Consider the following 18,539-nt stretch of genomic DNA (forward strand, 5'->3'; position numbering starts at 1 on the left):
TCTCGTGAGTATATGAAATCTTAAAAATTAGAGGAATCGCTCGTGAGAAGACCGAGAGGCGTTGACTTGACGTCGCCACCCCTCTCCTCGGAGCTGGCGCGGAGAGTGGCAGCTCCTGAGGTCACCGCTTCCGCTGGCGCTGGTGGCCCAGCTCCCTACCGCTGCCCTTGGTCGTGGGTCGTGCTCGGCACCGGCTGCAGGTGGGTCTGGGGACCCGGGTGTCACCCGTCGCGGTGGTGCAAGAGGGAGCGTCCTGGGAAGGCTCGCGTGGAGGGAAACCAGAGTCTCCCCCGGGGGACCTTTACGGGCTGCCCGCTGCACACCGCTTACCAAGGGTGCTCTGAGCCTGGCTCACCCCAGCGTCGTTGGGCACCGCCGGGACTGCGGAGGGCACAGCAGGGACCGTGGCTCCTAACCAGAAGCAGCGCACATTTGCACAGGCCCAGATATCTGCCTCCTCGCTTAACTTCACATTCCTAAGTAGGAAACCCGTTTGCCTTTTAAAAACACGACTTTATGCTTGGTTTCCAGCTTGTGTACGTCACGATCTCAAGGGTTCCATCGCTCTACGCATTTAACTGTTTTCCATGGCTTAGGCGACACTTTGTGAGCATTGCTTATAAGGAACTGTGGGATCCAGTTAGATACATGGTATATCTCTTAAAATGTCTATGAGTCCGGAGTGAACTCACCAAAATAAGACACCAGTTTCTGTTTTTTTCTCGAAAGGGGAAAGAAAATTGTGTTAGAGAGAAATATAGAGAAAATGTGGGCTTTTTGTTGTTGTTTGTTTCTTTTAAAAACAAGCAAATGCTAGGTGTGGTGGCGCACGCCTTTAATCCCAGTGCCAAAGAGGCAGAGGCAGGTGCATGCCCAAGAATTTGAGACTAGCTTGGTGTACATAGTGAGTTCTAGGCTACACAGCGAGGCTCTGCCATAAAAAAAAAGCTATTAAATGTTTATCTTTGTATATACAGGGAGACAATAGTACACAGAGCTTAAGCTGTGTCGGGGTAAAGATTGGCTGGGTATTATGCTAATCCTGACTCTTCACTCTGTAATCTAAAGCAAGTTACTTGACCATAACTGAACTTGGATTTCATCATCTGAAAAAAAACTTAATGTCCACTGCATTGAGACATTGTTACTTAACAAACCTGCAGTGCTGTGGTGAGGATTATATGATTTAGTGATTAGGCAGAAACACCTCTTAAAAGTGGTCCACATCTGCAATTCCAACTATTTGTGAGGATGAGGCAGGGAGGGGTACAATGCCATACAGTAACTGTCTCAAAAAAAATAAAGGATTCAGCTTGTTAGAAGCTTGCAAAAACAAAAAGAGCACTTTAATATTAAAAGATACATGACCAAGGTTGAGTGTGCAGTTCTGTATTGAAGCGTGTGCTTTACAGAGAAAGCCAAGTGCAACCCCTATCATCCTCCTTCCTCTCCCTCCCCATAGGAGGAAAAGACATAAGACTCCTTAATGCCCTAACATGAAACCCAGTTCTTTTTGTTAAAATACTATGGTGTGCCCGCTTTTAATCCCAGCACTCAGGAGGCAGAGGCAGGTAGATCTCTGTGAGTTCAAGGCCAGCCTGGTCTACAGAGTTTCAGAATAGCCAGTGGTCCACAGGGAAACCCTGTTTAGAAAAACAAAACAATCCCAAAAAAATACTATAGTTACTTCAAATTCTGAAATAAAAACAAAATTCTTTTTATGGGCCCTCATACAAAAAGACACCCGTAGGGCTAGAGAAATGGCTCGGTGCTTATTGCTTTACGCGAGGACCCGAGCTTGGTTCCTAGCACCTGTGTTGGGTGGCTCACAGCTCCATCTCCAAAGGGTTCTGACTCTGGCCTTCTCAGACAGCTGTACTTATGTGCGCACACACACACACACACACTTTTAAAAAATTATAAAAATAAGTCTAAAGACGTAAAAGGTGATGATTAATATAGTGCTCTCCTTAAGTACCAGCCAGGAATATATTCCTTAAAACAGTTAACTGGCCCTGTCCTCTTGATAAAATTCTTAGCTCACCCAAAATCTAGATTTGCCTAGTGAAGCTTGTCCAGGTCCTTACCACCTTTGTCTACACTAGATGAAGCTCTAAGGATTTGGGCCCATGGCCTAGATCCTCACTCTACTTCCCCTCTTCCTCATTCTGACTCAGATGTCCATCTTTGCCCTCCCTGCTCATCTACTTGCAGGAAACCATCCACACAGATAGTATTCACTGCACTGCTCCCCAAGCCCAGTGACTATATACTGTACCACTGTAATATGAGACGCCTCTCTAGGACTAAGGTTTGTCATTATCTCTTATGGATATTCCTTCATGGTGATGGAATCCAACCATGGATTCTCTAAAGAATCCTTATCATCACTGTCATTACATCTGGAGTCTGTAAGAGCTGGTATGTGGCAAGACCCCATAGCCTATCTCTTCTAAATAGAGCCAGGCCAAACCCGTTTCTTAGAATGCCAATAGTAATGGCTTGTAGCCTACAGTTTGTTTGTTTTTTTTTTTTTTTTTTTTTGGTTTTTCGAGACAGGGTTTCTCTGTGGCTTTGGAGCCTGTCCTGGAACTAGCTCTGTAGACCAGGCTGGTCTCGAACTCACAGAGATCCGCCTGCCTCTGCCTCCCGAGTGCTGGGATGCGCCACCATCGCCCGGCTGAGCTTATTTTAAACTCTTCTGAGCTGGGAATCAGCAAGTACTCATTAATACAAAATAATGTCTAACAGCTGTATAAACAATAAGGCTAACACTTAATATTTGTGTGTGTGCGCATGCAAGTGTTTGTGTGTATGTGTGTGTGCACGCCTTCCTGCCGCAGGTGGTGACATGCTGGTGCAGAGGTTAGAGGACAACTTTCAATTGTCAGTTCTCTCTCATGTGGGTCCTTAGACCTGATGGTCAGTGCCTTTACCTGCTGAGTACATTTCTGGCCCTTAAGTTTGCAATTAAGCATAGGAAGTGTAGGTGACCACTGAGTTTGCTGAACTTGAACACAGTCTCATGAATATAAACATTGTCTAGTATTTTGTAGTTAAGTGCTTTTAAAGTAACGTCACCTTATTACCAAAAGTCTTTATCATCTTCATTCTTGACTGGCTCAGGTTTACAAAGTAGGTAAACAGTTCACTTGGTGAGTCCTTGGTTAGCATTCAAGAACTACTTTAAATATGTTATGCTACTTAATAAAGGCGAAGAGAACCACTGTCTTCTTGGAAATAAAGTAAGATTGGCTTTACTTTTTTTTTGTTTGTTTTTTTGTTTGTTTGTTTTTTTTTTTTTTTTGGTTTCTCGAGACAGGGTTTCTCTGTGGTTTTGGAGCCTGTCCTGGAACTAGCTATTGTAGACCAGACTGGTCTCGAACTCACAGAGATCTGCCTGCCTCTGCCTCCCGAGTGCTGGGATTAAAGGCGTGTGCCACCACCGCCGGGCTTGGCTTTGCTTGCTTGCTTTCCTTCCTTCCTTCCTTCCTTCCTTCCTTCCTTCCTTCCTTCCTTCCTTCCTTCTTTCTTTCTTTCTTTCTTTCTTTCTTTCTTTCTTTCTTTCTTATGTATACAATATTCTGTCTGTGTGTGTGCCTGCAGGCCAGAAGAGGGCGCCAGACCTCCCTACAGATGGTCGTGAGCCACCATGTGGTTGCTGGGAATTAAACCCAGGACCTTTGGAAGAGCAGGCAGTGCTCTTAACTGCTGAGCCATCTCTCCAGCCATTGGCTTTACTTTTATATCTCCAAGAAGCATTTGTATCCAAATCAGTGGGTGAATTGTTCTGGAGTCTGTAAGAGCCTTTATGTGGCAAGAGCCCTATAGTCCTAGCTCATCTTTCTTCCGAATGGAGCCAGATCAAAGCCATCTCTTAAGAATGCCAGTAGGAATGGCTCTACTATTCCAGTCTCATCCTGGAGGAAAGGCCAAAGATTCCCTAGTTCAAAAAGACTCCCCAGGTGCTTCTGATGTGTAGTTCAGGTTGAGAATTTCAGCTGTAGCTAAACAACAGACTACAATATAAAACTAACAGATGGACAAGTTGTAAATATATATTCTCATGTGCTACATCATAACTGATATAGAAAATCAGTGATGTTCAAACTGGAATTTGCTATAAGGAATATTACATATTTTGAACTATATAGTATCTGCAATGTTTAACTTCATGATTATCGTCTTAACACTGTGACTTTAGGTACTAGGTTCTTATAATCTGGCAAATAGAATTGTGTTAATATAGAGACCAATATCAGGAAATGAAGCAGAAATGGAATCTACATAAGACGAACGCCGGTTATGCTAAGCACTTCTAGCAGTAATGTATTGCTTCTCCTAGGATTTTCATGTCCTCTCAGCCACTGTATGTGATGCATTCATTCGCATGTGAATGTGTTTTTGTTTCATCTGTGTATACAAATCTTAACAGAAAATTGGCAATTCAGTGGTGTTTTTATGGAATTCGGCACACATTTGTTATTTTTTACTTGATTCAGAACACTGCCCATTGGAAAGTGTTCAAAGCTAAAGAAAAATGTCAACTCAAGGAGAGAAAGTGTGCTGTGACACAGGAGGCATTGTTTGGAGTTTGCTGAATCGGAACATTAGCTTGTTATTAATTAATTAATTAACTTGAGTTAAGCCGTTGTTTTTTTTAGTGTATTTTATTTTTGCATGTTTTGTCTGCATATTTGTGTGTATACCACATTTGAGCCTAGTGTCCTTGGATGTGAAAAGAGGTCATTGGACCCCTTGAAACTGGAGTTATGGATGGTTATGAGTTTGCATGTGTGTCCTGGGAACAGAACCTGCATCCTCTGTATGAACAAGTATGTTAACCACTGATCCATCTCTCCAGTCCCAAGTTAAGCTGTTTTTATACCATATAAAATGAGGATAAGAGTTACTGCACGTTCGCCAGGCCATGGTGGCGCACACCTTTAATCCCAGCACTCGGGAGGCAGAGGCAGGCGGATCTCTGTGAGTTCGAGGCCAGCCTGGTCTACAAGAGCTAGTTCCAGGACAGGCTCCAAAGCTATAGAGAAACCTTCTCTCAAAAAACAAAACAAAAAATTTTCTTCTCTTTTTATCTTTTATAGTCATTTAATTTTCTGATCTTGTGGCATTATGTTCTTGTCAATTTTTTTTAATTCTTAAAAAAATAGCTTTTAATAAATTTATCTTTACTCAAAAAGTCTAGCCAGGTGGTAGTGGCACATACCTTTAATCCCAGCACTTGAGGCAGAGGCAGAGGGATCTCTGTGAGTTCAAGGCCAGCCTGGTCTACAGAGTGAGTTCCAGGACAGTCAGAGCTATGTACAAAAAACCCTGTCTCAAAAAACAAAAATACAAAACCCAAAAAGCAAACAAAACCTAGTAAAATAGTATTAACTTTACATTTGCGTTGTGAGAGCATCTAGGAATATTTTACCTATGTGAAAGTTCTGAAGCAACATAAAGAGTGCAAATACTCATTTTTCAGGTAAAATTTTTTTAAATTCTCCATTTCTTGGCTCTATAGCATATCAAATCACTGATGAAGTAAAAAAATAAGATTTCATGAATAGTGTAATGCAGTATAATTTTTATTAGGTTTATTTCTTTTTTTTTTGGTTTTTTCTCTGTGGCTTTGTTTTTTGGGTTTTTTTTTTGTTGTTGTTGTTGTTTTTGTTTTTTGTTTGTTTTTTTTTTTGTTTTTTCGAGACAGGGTTTCTCTGTGGTTTTGGAGCCTGTCCTGGAACTAGCTCTGTAGACCAGGCTGGTCTCGAACTCACAGAGATCCGCCTGCCTCTGCCTCCCGAGTGCTGGGATTAAAGGCGTGCGCCACCACCGCCAGGCTTATTAGGTTTATTTCTGTGCGTGTGCATGCTTGGAAGTCAGAGTATAACCTGTGGAAGTGGTTCTCTCCCTCAGCCATGTTTGTGGGTTCTGGGATCAGTCTCAGCCAGGCTTGGCAGTAAGCACCCTCACACAATGCATCACACTGGCCCAAGTACAGTGAACCTTATACTAACCGTTACTGCCTAATCTAGGTTTTAATTGCATTCTGATGCCAAGCATCAGACTTAAAAGGCTTATGCTTTTAACATGGCATGCCCACAGCTCTCTTCCTATTTCAGAAGCAATTTAAAAAATGATTTGTTTTAAGCCAGGTATGGTAGCTTACACCTGTAATCTCAGCACTAGGAAGGCAGAGGCAGGAACACCTGTGGCAGGCTCAAGGTCATTCTAGTCCACACTGTAGCAAGGTTGAGTCTGTCTCAAAAAACAACAAAACCCTCCAAACCAAAGGCTAATTATTGACTAGTATACTACTTGTACATATTAAAAGAATCCCCATTCTTGTGGTGTGCATTGGTTATACCCATCCTTCTTCCGCTCTTGTCCCCATTCCTAAGGTATATTGTTCCCAGGACCTAGTGATCCCTATCCACCTTTCAATATTTCAAAGGCAGTTGTATAATCATTTTTCCCCTCTGTTTTAGCAGCCACGATGACCTTGCTTCAGCTTGTACGTGAACACTGGGTTCATATACTTGTTCCTATGGGATTTGTCTTTGGATGCTATCTAGACAGGAGGGATGACGAAAAGCTAACTGCCTTCCGGAATAAGAGTATGCTATATCGGAGGTTAGTTCACACAATTCTGGGGAATTTGAGCTTTTTTTTCCAGAGATAAAAAAAAAAAAATTGGTGTTGTTTTGTTTTGTTTTAACAGTCAAGTGATGGATACTTTATACTTGTTATTTAATTGTTATATGAAACTGTATGATTATCTCTGGAATGTAAATCTTTATGAATCTTTTCATAGTCATTTTAAAAAATGGTTTTCCTCAGGGAGGAGGCAGAAATCTCTAATAAATAAATAAATAAAATTTAAAAAAAATGGTTTTCTTTATGTGTGTGTCACATGTTATGGGTGGGTGCTCTTAGACGCCAAAAGAAGGCATTGGATTCCCTGGGTCTGAATGGAGTTACAGGAAGTTGTAAGTCTCCCAGTGTGGATGTCCTTTGTGAGAGCAGCAAGCACTCAATCACTGAGCCTCATTATGCATATCTTTGTACTTTTCGCCCTTTCTCACTGGTCCCCTTCCTCTCCCACATGTCATATGTGTTTAAATCTAGATTTTTTGCATGATAGAAAACATGCAATATTTTATCTTTTCTAATTTTCATTACCCTTTATTGTTGCCCTTTTCCTTGAGGTCTCCCCTCATGGTGCCCCCCTTCTACAAAGTCAGAATTTTAGTGTAGAATATTTAAGTGTAGAAACAAAACTTAAGCCAGCTCCCCAAAACCTATCATGTATGCTTTCATTATATGTTATTGTATATCATGTATGTCTTAAGCCATGATATAGCTGAAATAAATGGTAATGGTTTGGCATCACTGCTTGAGAGCTTTGCATATGGGTGACTGAGTGGTAACACCCAGCAGCTGCCTGGGCCTACAGCATGCCTAACCAGACCAGGTAGTGTAGCTATCTGCCAGTGGATAGAGCTTCTGGATTGGAAGCTCAAGGGGTAAAAAGACTTAAGTAGCATCCAGTGTCACTATGCAGGTGTGGTTCACAAGTCTGGTATTTCAAGAAAGATGAAATGAGCTACAAAGGATCCAGAAACAATTAAGTGTACTTAGAAGAAGAGAGTGCTTTGTAAATCAAGAGATTACTGTTCTTTGAGCTGGGGAAGAGACAGTAAAAGTTTATGGGAAAACTGAATGAATGTTTATGATGAATCTAATGTAAATAAGTCAATTTGATAGAATGTAAACAAATATAAACTCCTGGCCCTCTCATAAAAAAAAATATTTACATGGTGGCTGGAGAGATGGCTCAGGGTTAACAGCATTTGCTGCTCTTAAAGAGGACACAGGTTGGTTCCTGCACCCACGTGGTTACTTACAACTACCTAACTCCAGTTGCAGGGGATCCAGTGCCCTCTCCTGGCATGCTAGGACACCTGTACCCACATGGTGCATATATATACTTGAAGGCACACATATACTCATAAAATAAAATTTTAATATTTTTAAGATGGTTTACTGTTTTTCCTTTCCTTCTTTTCACACAGGGAACTGAGGCCCAATGAAGAAGTTACTTGGAAGTAAAGCCTGTGGCTAAATCTCAGAATGTTAACATTTTAAAAGTCACTGGAGAAATAAAACATTTATTATTTAATTGGAAGAATTTAAAGTGTGATTCTTTTTACACTTTTTATTATATCCTTTGTATTTTATTGAGGTAACCTGATGGAGGAAGGTCATTGGTTAAATAAAGAAACTGCCCTGGCCCTGATAGGTTAAAATTTAGATAGGCGGAGTAAACAGAACAGAATGCTGGGAGGAAGAGGAAGTGAGCTCAGACGCTATGCTCCCTTCTCCCGGGCAGACACCATTTCCTCTCCTCTCTGGGGCAGATGCAATGAAGCTCCGACCCAGGATGGACGTAGGCTAGAATCTTCCCATTAAGCGCACCTTGGGGTGCTACACACATTATTAGAAATGGGCTAGTCCAGGTGCGAGAGTTAGCCGAGAAGAGGCTAGAACTAATGGGCCAAGCAGTGTTTAAAAGAATACAATTTGTGTGCTGTTATTTTGGGGCATAAGCTAGCCAGGCGGCCAGGAGCCGGGCAGTGGGAAGAGGCCCGCAGCTCCCACAACAGTAACCTTCCATTATCAGGCACAATTTGACTTAAAAAATTACTTTTGAGGCCGGGTGTGGTAGTGCAAGCCTGTACTCTTGGCATTTATGAGGAAGCTGAAAGATTGCTGCAAATGCAACGTCAACTTGATTTACATAGTAGGTTCTAGATCAACTACGGGTGTGTGTGTGTGTGTGTATGAAGACCATGGCTCAGAAAAATAAAAAACTATAATTGAGCATGTTGTTTACATAGGTATCCTATTTATTCTTAGCATTTGATTTTCTGTTTCTCTCTTTGGATTACAGTACTATTAAGTCATAACTACCGTTTTTTTTCCCTCACATTTTCCAAACATGCTATGGTTTCAGTGTCCCCCAGGAGTTCGTGTGTAGATGGAGACTGCTGCTTAAAGGAGCAGCGCCTCTGCTCACCGCCAGCAAACAGAGCCTATCTTAAAATAGGCTGCTACCAAGAAGCTGTGCTTAACTCTGTTCTTTTGTGTCTAGAATTCCTTCCCAGACTGTCTCAGGTTTTATGTAGATGCAGTGGCCCACATTGGCGCACCATTTTGTAGGATGAGACTGCTCATTTGTTTCCCTGGCCTCTCTCTACTCCACCTATTTTCTCTCTATATCTCTGTTCGGATTTCCTGCCTGGCTTTACTAAGCTTTTGGCCAAAACGGCTTCTTTAATAACCAGTGGTAATAAAACATATTCATTCATGTGTCCTAGTTTAATGTCTTTGTGAAGTATTAAAACAATGGAAACATCTTAGAATAACAGTGCATAGAAGTAGAGCTTCTGACAAGTGATTAGGACTAGACTGTGCATCACAGGGAACTGCATCTGTAATTGAATTTCTGGTGGTTTTATAAGAGCTGTATCACTTGCCATGTGCTACCTTAGACCACCTCAAACTGTCAACAAGAAGGTCAACACTGGACGTGTCTTTTGCTTGACCTTGCAACTTCAGAATCATGAGCAAAAATGAACCTCTATTAGAAGTTGTCTGGCCTCAAATATCTTGTTGCAGAAAGTGTGCTTTCAGGGAACTCTAAAGGACAGTGTGAGGGTTTTGTTTGGTAAAATCATTAAATATTAGGAAGCCTTAGATTTGGCAATGATTTCCTAAACAAAACACACAGTATTGTTTTTGAAAGGTCAGTGAATTGTACTTAATCAAAACTTAAGACTTCTGCTCTCTTGGTGGTGGTACAGCCCCACAGTGGTAGAGCCCATTCTAGACTGTTCATCTGACATGGCCTGTGTGGATGGATTCCCTACACAGGTTTTCTACTTTGCTTTAGGTTCTGGGTTACAGTGTGTACCAGTGTTTCACCTGTCTAATGGCCAAATGCTCCTTGTATGGTGCTGTGTGATTTCCTGGGAAAATGTGAACTTATTCTCCCCGCGCAGGGGCACGGACAATATGCCACAGACATGATTCCATCCAGGTGTGGCCTGGTGGACATTAAGCTTCCTGGGGTCACTTGAGAAGCATGGGTGACTCCAGAGCAGCTAAAACACTAAAAAGCCCACCCTGAAACAGGCAACAACTCAAAAAAGCTGCGTCTTTGGGGTTCCCTGTTCAACCTATAGGTGCCCTACTGAAGAGCCCTCTCCTCTGGCAACTCATATTTGGCTTATAGAACCTTGGGGAAAGGCTGGTGAGTCTTGGAAACTTTGTCTCTGCAGTTTCATGAGCTGCTTCCCTTTCCTCTCCAGCAGGGAATGTTCCATTTCTTCAGAGAAAATACTAACATATGGATGGACCACATTGTTTATCCAATCACCAGATGTTAGACACTCAATGTTTCTACTTTTTATTATTCCTGTATTTTTAAAAAAAAAAGTGCAAAAATTGGGTAAGAGTGAAAACCTGGTCACAGGTGGGATAAAATAGTGATTAAGTACAAAAATAAATATGGATTATATGAAAAATACTAATGACCTAAAATGGGTGAAATATGATTGACAGTAGTATTTAAAGATGCCCTGAAGTATAATATGACATCTATCCCTCAATAAAACTATAAAGACAAAAAAATCCCTTATAGTACTAACCACTTGGAAGATTATAAAAGAACACTAGAGAAATAAGACTTAAAAATACCTCCTTAACATTAATATATAAAAATGAATTCATAAATAATACTTTAAGAAACTAGCATTTAAGTATATCGCAAGGGCATATTTTTTGACTGGACTAAAAAAACAGCACACATGGCCAGGCGTGTTATCACACTTGGGAGGTAGAGTCAGATGGTCTCTTGAGTTTTGAGTTTACATAGCAAGTTCCAGGGCAGTCAAGACTGCATAGCAAGACTTGTCTCCAGAGGGGTGGGGGAAGCACTCGCCAGTAACATAAGGTTTTGTTTCTTTTCTTTGATCTATTTCAAACCTATGTACCTTATTGCCAGCACTTGAAGGATAATAGAAAGTTCAAAACAAGCTGTATGTCCCATACAAGTTGTTGTCAAGACCACATTGCTTATCCATTTACCTGGTGTTAGACAAGGTGTTGTTTCTATTTTTTAGTATTCCTGTATTTAAAAAAGGCTGGGCTGTGGTGGAGCATGCCCTTAATCCTAGCACTCGGAAGGAAGAGGCAGGTGGATCTCTGTGAGTTCGAGGCCAGCCTGGTCTACTGTACAAATTCCAGGACAGGCACCAAAGCTACACAGAAAAGCCCTGTCTCGAAAAACCAAAAGCAAAACACACACACAGCACACACACACACACACACACACACACACACATACACACACACACACACACACACACTAACAAGAAAAAACCTGCAAAATGGGTAGGAAAGTGAAAACAATAAATTTCTTTACAAGTCACCTACCAGTTTTCAAAAATACATTGTCCAGTCCCCCCTTCTTGAAAAGCACATTTCATGGTTTTGCTTTCAGGAGGCTGAATTTAGGAAAACTATGACTATAATGAGTCTACTACTTAGTTACCACTGATTCTTACCAGAACACAGGAGACTGTTCTGTAAAATTTTTAATGGCAGACATTTACTAAACTACTTGGTCTGAGGCAATAAAATTAATGCCAGTTAAAAGGTACAATATTCAAGAAGATGGAAATATTTTGTACAGTCTCACTTGAAACACAAACTCAGTGAATACTGAATTTGAAGTATGTAGACAGAAGTTTCCGTCCTGCCCAGTTCTGCAGCCATTCAGTCCCAACAAAACACACAGAAGCTTATATTAATTATAAACTGGTTGACCTATTAGTTCAGGTCTATTAATAACTAGCTCTTACAACTTAAATTAGCCCATAATTTTTATCAATGTTTAGTAACATGGCTTGGTACCTTACTTAACAAGGCATTCTCATCTTGCTTCCTCTTTGGCTGGCTGGTAACTGCAAACTGAGCCTTTCCTCTTTCCAAAATTCTAATTTGGTCATTCTGCCTATACTTCCTGCCTGGCTACTGGCCAGTCATCTTTATTAAATCAATACAAGTGACAAATCTTTACAAGGTACAAGAGCATTATACCACAACAGAGGTGTCCACAGTAACAAAGAACATATCAAAGTGTATCTACATGGTTATTCTTTTTAAAGTTAGTTTTATTCATTTTAAATATGTTTTGTCTGCATGTATGTATGTGAACAACTTGCATGTATGTCTGATGCCTGTGGAGGTCAGAAATAGGTCCTGGATCCCTGGAACTGGAGTTACAGACAGCTGTGAGCCACGTTGTGAATGCAGGGACCTATTCAAATACTCCTAAAGAAAAATAAATGTGCTTAAACACTGAGACATCTCTCCAGACCTATATGGGTATTCTGACTTGACAAAAAGGTCTTTATCTCACTAAATTATTGTGATGCTTTGTAGCAATTATTCAAAAAGAATCTGTATTTATTCACTTTTCTGCACCAAACCAAAATAATAAATAAGCATGCTCTTTTGACTTCAGAGCTAAGTTTAGTAGCATATACAGTGACAACGAGGTTGTAAACCCTAATTGTTGATATGGACTCTTGAATAGGATTACGCTGTTATCCCTAGGGTAACTTGGTCCGTTGATCAAATAAATTGGGTCAATTGGACTTTTAGTACTTTGACTTGTGGGTCTTAGTTAAAATCATTCGGAGGTTATACCATTCCTAGTATGGTATAGTGGGTGCTTCATGCAGACATGTACAAGGGGTACACAGCTTTCCCTTCCAACTCTCCAGAAGCAAGCAAGCTATTATGACTGGAGGAAAGGAATTCAGCAAGACAAAGTGGGACAGGTGGTCGGCGTAAATCACAAAGGGTGGTGTGAAGGCAGCAATACGGAGAATAAGCACAATGGGAAGCTACTGGACTTTAAATGACAGAAGACTTATGTGATGATGTGAGAACATCTCCTTATCTAAGTTCTAAGGTGGTGAGATGGGTTGAAGGTGTAGTTTGGCTAGTAGAGAGCTTGCCAAGAATGAACAAAGCTCTGGGTTCCATTGCTAGCACCACATAAGCCAGGCATGGTGGTCCACACCTACCTCTAATCCCAGCACTATCAGAGGTGAAAAAGTTCAACGTCATTCTTGGTTGCATAGCAAGTTCAAGGCAAACCTGCCCTAGAAACCCCATTTGGAAAAAAAAATGAGACTAACTTTTGCATGGTGATGGCTTCTATGCAGGGCACAGCAACACTGTTATTTGTTCAATAAAAGAAAAGTTGGTGAGATCTGTATTTTTGAAAGGCCACTGGCAGTGCCATGAACTGGACATACTAAGGTGGGATCAATTCATAGTTCTGAGGACCGCACCACACAAGAGATCAAGAAGTTCTGAACTAAGCAGTGGCAACATAAGCAAGAGGAGAGGCTGTGGGGCATGTGAAGACTGGAGTGAGGAGAAACGTCAAAGTTACAGGAAGGGGATCAAACGAGCCTCAGCTCTTGGTGTCATCACCTGAATTTCATGTCATGTCACCTGCAAAGTTCACGTGTTGCAAGATGTATTAGTATTGTGAGGAAGGGCTTTGGCTGTGTCCTGGACAGGACAGTAGAGCTGTCCTCTATGAGAGAAGCAAGTGCACTTAACCATGGAGCCATCTCTCCAGCCCTTCAGTTACCTTTTAAATAGCAAAATGTCTTATGCCCAGATTATGGAGTTCCCCCAAAACCAGCTAGGAGATCGAGTCCTGTATGTAAAAGCAAAGAGCCTTTATCCTTACACAAGTTTGCAAACTCAGACTCTCTGTGTGTCCAACATATTGGTATTGGAGTAATCGGAGAGCCTTGAGCTTAGTTGGGGTTGGGTTTTTATAGAAGCAAAGTAGAGGTGAGGGATTTCTAAGGTTCAGAATCCCTGATTAGCTGACATTTGTCTAGGGGTGTCCTGGTGAAAAGTAATGGTGTGTGCTGGCAGGTGATCCTATCTACAGTGGTTGAAATGTTAGTAATTTCCTTTGGACGGTCTCTTCCTGGGCAGAGCCAGCTTATGGCTTTTGGTTGGAACCTGGTGCTGCCTGCTATAGCAGCTGTGCGGCCTGGGCCCTATACTTATAAAGGAGGCTGAAGGGAGCTTGTTTGTCCCCTTTGCTCCTCTGCCACACCAGGACACACAAAAGACACCATCAATGAAAAAACCCAAGATTTGTGGTCTGCTCTAGCCTTTACCATGGACTTCACAGCCTCCATAATTGAGCAATAAATCTCTGATGGTGATTTATCCGGGGCAGGTATTTATATAGCAGCAAGCTTCATTTATTCACTTGAACAATTGCATCTTAAAAAATACTAGAAAACATCATTTGCGTTTTCTACCAGGAGGCTATAATTTCCTGGTTAAACCACATTTTCTTAAGCACATAGGCTATGCCCATGTTGTATGTGTGACACTCTCCCTGGGGAGCTGTGAAACACCTACTCATCTAAGAAAACTGAAGACAGACTAAAGCAAATATACCACCAAAGTCCAACATGGTGGACCAAAGAGTTTTATAGAGATGACTTACAGGAGCAGAAATGACTCAGACAACTGTATAGTAAAAAGCCCATTCCAGCATGTCAGCACGAAAGCTGGAAACGTGGACTGCACCACACAATTCGCAGGAAGCTTTACAGGTGGCTTAGCTTCTTTCCAGGCAGTTCAGTTGATGTGAACTCTTCTAGGCAACTCTGCTAGTCGGAGAGTGTCTCTCGGTTGTGCTTACTGCTTATACATGTGTGGAGAGGGAGGACCCTAGGGAATCTGATCAGTGTCAGGGACTTGTAGAAGTAGTCTCTGAGTTGTTTAGAGCTTAAATTAAGATATCCCTCTGAAAGATGGAATGTGTTCCCTGTCCTTAGAATATTCTCTTGCGTCCTCACTAGCTTCCTTGCAAGATGGAGTGTTTCACTTCCCTTTAAAGTACCCTGTGTTATAAAGAGCTTCCCTCTAATATGGACAGCTTTATCTCCGTTTTAAAGAGGAATAGCATACAGAATGTTCAACAAATAACACGGCACCACCCCTTGAGTAGCTAGCTCGTCTTCATGGGCAGTTTCTACTTCCTTACCTCTCACTTTCTTAACTTGAATTCTCATAAAAATGATCTCAACAGAAACAAAACTGAGCAGTGTCTTATAAGTCTTTATGCCCAGAACGTCTTGGCTAATCCTTGAAGCATCTCTCCTGGACCTTCCATTTCATTACACCTGCCAGCATTTATAAGTCTTTATGCCCCCGAACGTCTTGGCTAGTCCTTGAAGCATCTCTCCTGAACCTTCCATTTCATTACACCTGCCAGCATTTGCGCCCTTCTTGCCTCCTGCTCTCAGCCTTCAGGGCTTAGCTCCAGATCCTCCTTTCAATCTCTTCCTTTTCTCTACAGTGAGACACGGCTTCTCTGTGTAACCCTGGCTGTCCTGGAACTCGCTTTGTAGATCAGGCTGGCCTCAAACTCAGTGTAGAGCCACCTGCCTCTGCCGCCTGAGTGCTGAGACTAAAGGCATGAGTCACCATGCCTGGCGAGCTACCTGCATCTTAAAATTTTTTATGTGTATGAGTTTTGCTTGCATGTATGTACACGCATCACTGGGCATACCTGGTATCTGAAGAAGCAATGGGTCCTTTGGATTACTAACTGTTGTGAACCACCATGCAGGTGCCGAGAATCAAACCCAGGTGCTCTACAAGGCAGGTGCTCTACAATGGCTTAACCAGGGAGCCATTTCTCCAGCTGCCCACCCGACAGCTCAAATCAGTTTCTGTAAACTCCATACTTCATGTCTACTACTTTGCAAAAGCACCTGTATGCTGTGGCAGACATTTAAATTCATTATTCCACAAACTAAACCTTTATTTTCTCTTCCCAAGACCTTGCTTGTTCTGCAAAAGTATTTCTGATAGCATTACTCCTGCTATAGGTGGTGCCTACAGCAGAAACCCAGAAGTCTTTCTTAACAACACCCCTTTTCCCACTGGATTCTTCTGAGTCTGCCTCCTACGGCTTCCAAATGGTCTCTCTCCATCCCTCAAATTACTATTGGAGTTCTGACCACCATCATCTCTTCATTTCTCCTAAAATGCCTTCACGTATTCTGTTCCCCAATGAGATTCTGAAATACTAATTTGAACCCATATCTTTAGTTTTAAAATTCTTTAATGGCTTGTTGCCTCTTTTCTTGTGTGTGTGTCTCAAAGGGGCAGGGTCGTTCTATGTAACCCAGGCTACAGTCTGGCATATGCCAGCTGTCCTCCAAATCAATATACTCTTCCGCTACCTTCAGGTACAAGCATTGTAAGAATGAACCGTCGTTGCTGGGTGGTGGTGGCGGCACACTTTAACCCCAGCATTCGGGGAAACAGAGACAGGTGGGGGATCTCTGTGAGTTTGAGGCCACCCGGGTCTGCAGAGGGAATTCCAGGACAGGTTGGTTCCAAAGCTACATACAGAGAAACCCTGTCTTGAAAAACAAAAAGAGCCTTCGTACCCAGTTTCCTTGCTGACTTTAACGAACCTAAAATGGTTTCATGGTGCAAGATCTGTGCCCATCCTACGCTTAATCTTTCCCAACATTTTGTTGGACTTTGAACTTCCCCACCGATGAACTTCCCCCTCCTTCAGAACTAGAGCACTTACCCCGTGACCTGATATTCATTTCAACAAGCAAAACTATCTTGGACACTGTGCTGTCCCTACTTTCTTCGTGTCTCCGTTTCCTCGTTTGTATAATACTACAACAGACACACACATCAAAATATGACGTATTAAACTGCATTTAGAAGTGGGCTAAGTCAGCCCTCAATAAATATTAGTTATAGTTTTTTTTTTAACATAAGTACTAGGTATTGAGAGAATAGCTTTTCTTGAAAGAGGTGTTTATTACATGCAGTTAGGCAGAAAGTACCAAAGAAGATGGAAAAGAAAAAAAAGCCCTAAAATCTGGACGCGAGGATCCTCATCCAGAACCCTACAATCACAAGACGGTTCAGCGAACCGCGGAAGACGGAGAAGCTCCTCCGCACGGCAGGCGGCGCCGTAGCACCGCGTGCGCCGCGGGAGAAGAAGCGCCCGGGGGACCCCGCCGCCCAGGTCACGTGCCCAGCGCTCCCCGGCTCCGCGCGCCCCGTGACGTGCGCCCGCAGTAGTGATTGGTTAATGGGAGGCACGTGGGCGGAGAGGGGCGGGGCGGGGTGGAGGGGTGGGACCGAGGGCGGAGCTGCTCGAGGGGGCAGCTCCGCGCCGGGGCCGTTGGCTCCAGACAAATAAACATGGAGTCCATCTTCCACGAGAAAGTGAGTGTGGGCGTTCGGTGGGGAGCCGTCCGGGGCTCGGCGGCGGGTGTGGGGAGCAGCGTCGCAGCCTCAGGAGCTCAGGGCGGGGCCCGAGCGCCCCCATCCCAACCTGGCTGGGTGAGGGGCGCTTCCTGCCTCCTCTCCATGGCTCTGCTCGGGAAGCCTCCCACATGCACCCCTGGCGCCCTCGCCCCAGAGGACCGGGCGGGTAACCAGCGCTCGATTGGCATTTCTGGGGCTTCACCCAGAGGGTTAGCGCGGGCGTTCCTTTTTCACTCGCCACGCCTTTTCGGGTTTCTCTGTCTTCTCCCCCAGAGTCTAGTCTAGCGAGTCACCTCTTCACACCTGGTGGACCCTTCCCAACTCCACCCCCGCCCTCGCCCTATCCTCTGGCAGAATCAACTTTTCTCCTCAACTTAGTTCTGTAATGGAATGTCCCTTACATTTATATCTTGATGTCAATCCCTCGTCCTTCAAGCAGTTTTTTACCGTGGCTCTCCCATTGAAGGGAGAGTAAAGTAGGAAGTCCCTAAGGGAAGTCGTCATAAGAGTTTTTATTACGGGATGTTTGGGTTTGGTTTGCTACCCCAAATTTCCGGACTAGGAGGCCAGCTTTGTTTTTTAGGTATTATGGAATAGATTAGAATCTTTCTGCTGTACCATCCGGGTAGTTTCTTCCTCACCTTCCTGAGTGACTACACTTAGAAGAATTGTTGTGACATCTTGAGAAACTGGTCTTCGCTCGTGTACAATTATCAAGTCGTTTGGGTGTTCCTCAGACAACTTTGGCATATGATACCGTGTTTCATAATCGTTTTAGGATTGGCGAGAGTTGCGAGCTAGTGCTATTATTTAGTAGGAGCAAAGCGTCTTTGTTTTGTTGAGTACTTGTAATTGAGCATCTATTCAAGGCATTTAAAGTTCATGCAGTGCAAAGAAAGACCAAAAGAGATGTAAATCAAGAAATTGTTAAATGAAGTGCTCTTGAGAAGACTTTTCTGACAGTTTTGGAACTGGAACTAGTTTGTTTGTGACAGACCAAGCTGGCTTTAGACTCTCCAACCTTCCCATCCTCCTTTCTCTGCCTCCTGAGCGCTGGAATTACAGCCACGTGCCATGCTCCTAGCAGCCCCCCCCCCATACATTTG

At 42.9% G+C, this 18,539-nt stretch overlaps 2 protein-coding genes across 10 annotated transcripts in view; both read left to right on the forward strand.

Annotated features, from left to right (window-relative positions):
* The first annotated feature begins 63 nt into the window (after window positions 1-63).
* Ndufb1 (NADH:ubiquinone oxidoreductase subunit B1) lies at window positions 64-8,185 on the forward strand. Of its 2 annotated transcripts, none has more exons than XM_075948767.1 (3): window positions 64-200; window positions 6,492-6,636; window positions 8,079-8,185. In XM_075948767.1, the coding sequence occupies exons 2-3, from the start codon at window positions 6,500-6,502 to the stop codon at window positions 8,113-8,115; spliced, it is 174 nt and encodes a 57-aa protein (XP_075804882.1). In that variant the 5' UTR covers window positions 64-200; window positions 6,492-6,499; the 3' UTR covers window positions 8,116-8,185. The 2 variants fall into 2 exon arrangements, with proteins under 2 accessions (XP_075804882.1, XP_075804883.1); XM_075948768.1 differs by having other exon boundaries at window positions 74-200; window positions 6,495-6,636.
* A 9,103-nt stretch (window positions 8,186-17,288) lies between these two features.
* Window positions 17,289-18,539, forward strand: part of Atxn3 (ataxin 3) — a 36,604-nt gene continuing 35,353 nt past the window's right edge. For 3 of the 8 annotated variants that reach the window (XM_075948809.1, XM_075948814.1, XM_075948812.1), the window contains exon 1: window positions 17,307-17,391. In XM_075948809.1, the coding sequence (XP_075804924.1) occupies window positions 17,368-17,391 (24 nt within the window). In that variant the 5' untranslated portion in view covers window positions 17,307-17,367. Of the gene's footprint in view, window positions 17,392-18,539 lie in introns of all 8 variants that reach the window. The other 5 variants (XM_075948808.1, XM_075948816.1, XM_075948815.1 and 2 more) reach the window with 5 other exon arrangements.

This window comes from Microtus pennsylvanicus, chromosome 14 (assembly GCF_037038515.1).
Source record: "Microtus pennsylvanicus isolate mMicPen1 chromosome 14, mMicPen1.hap1, whole genome shotgun sequence".
Classification (NCBI taxonomy): Eukaryota; Metazoa; Chordata; class Mammalia; order Rodentia; family Cricetidae; genus Microtus; species Microtus pennsylvanicus.

What these genes read in the sequence shown, in the direction of transcription:
- Ndufb1 (XM_075948767.1), top strand. Translation starts at nt 6,500, where the DNA reads ATGACCTTGCTTCAGCTTGTACGTGAACACTGGGTTCATATACTTGTT. An exon ending in AAGAGTATGCTATATCGGAG is followed by an intron (nt 6,637 to 8,078) that starts GTTAGTTCACAC and finishes CTTTTCACACAG; the next exon opens with GGAACTGAGGCCCAATGAAG.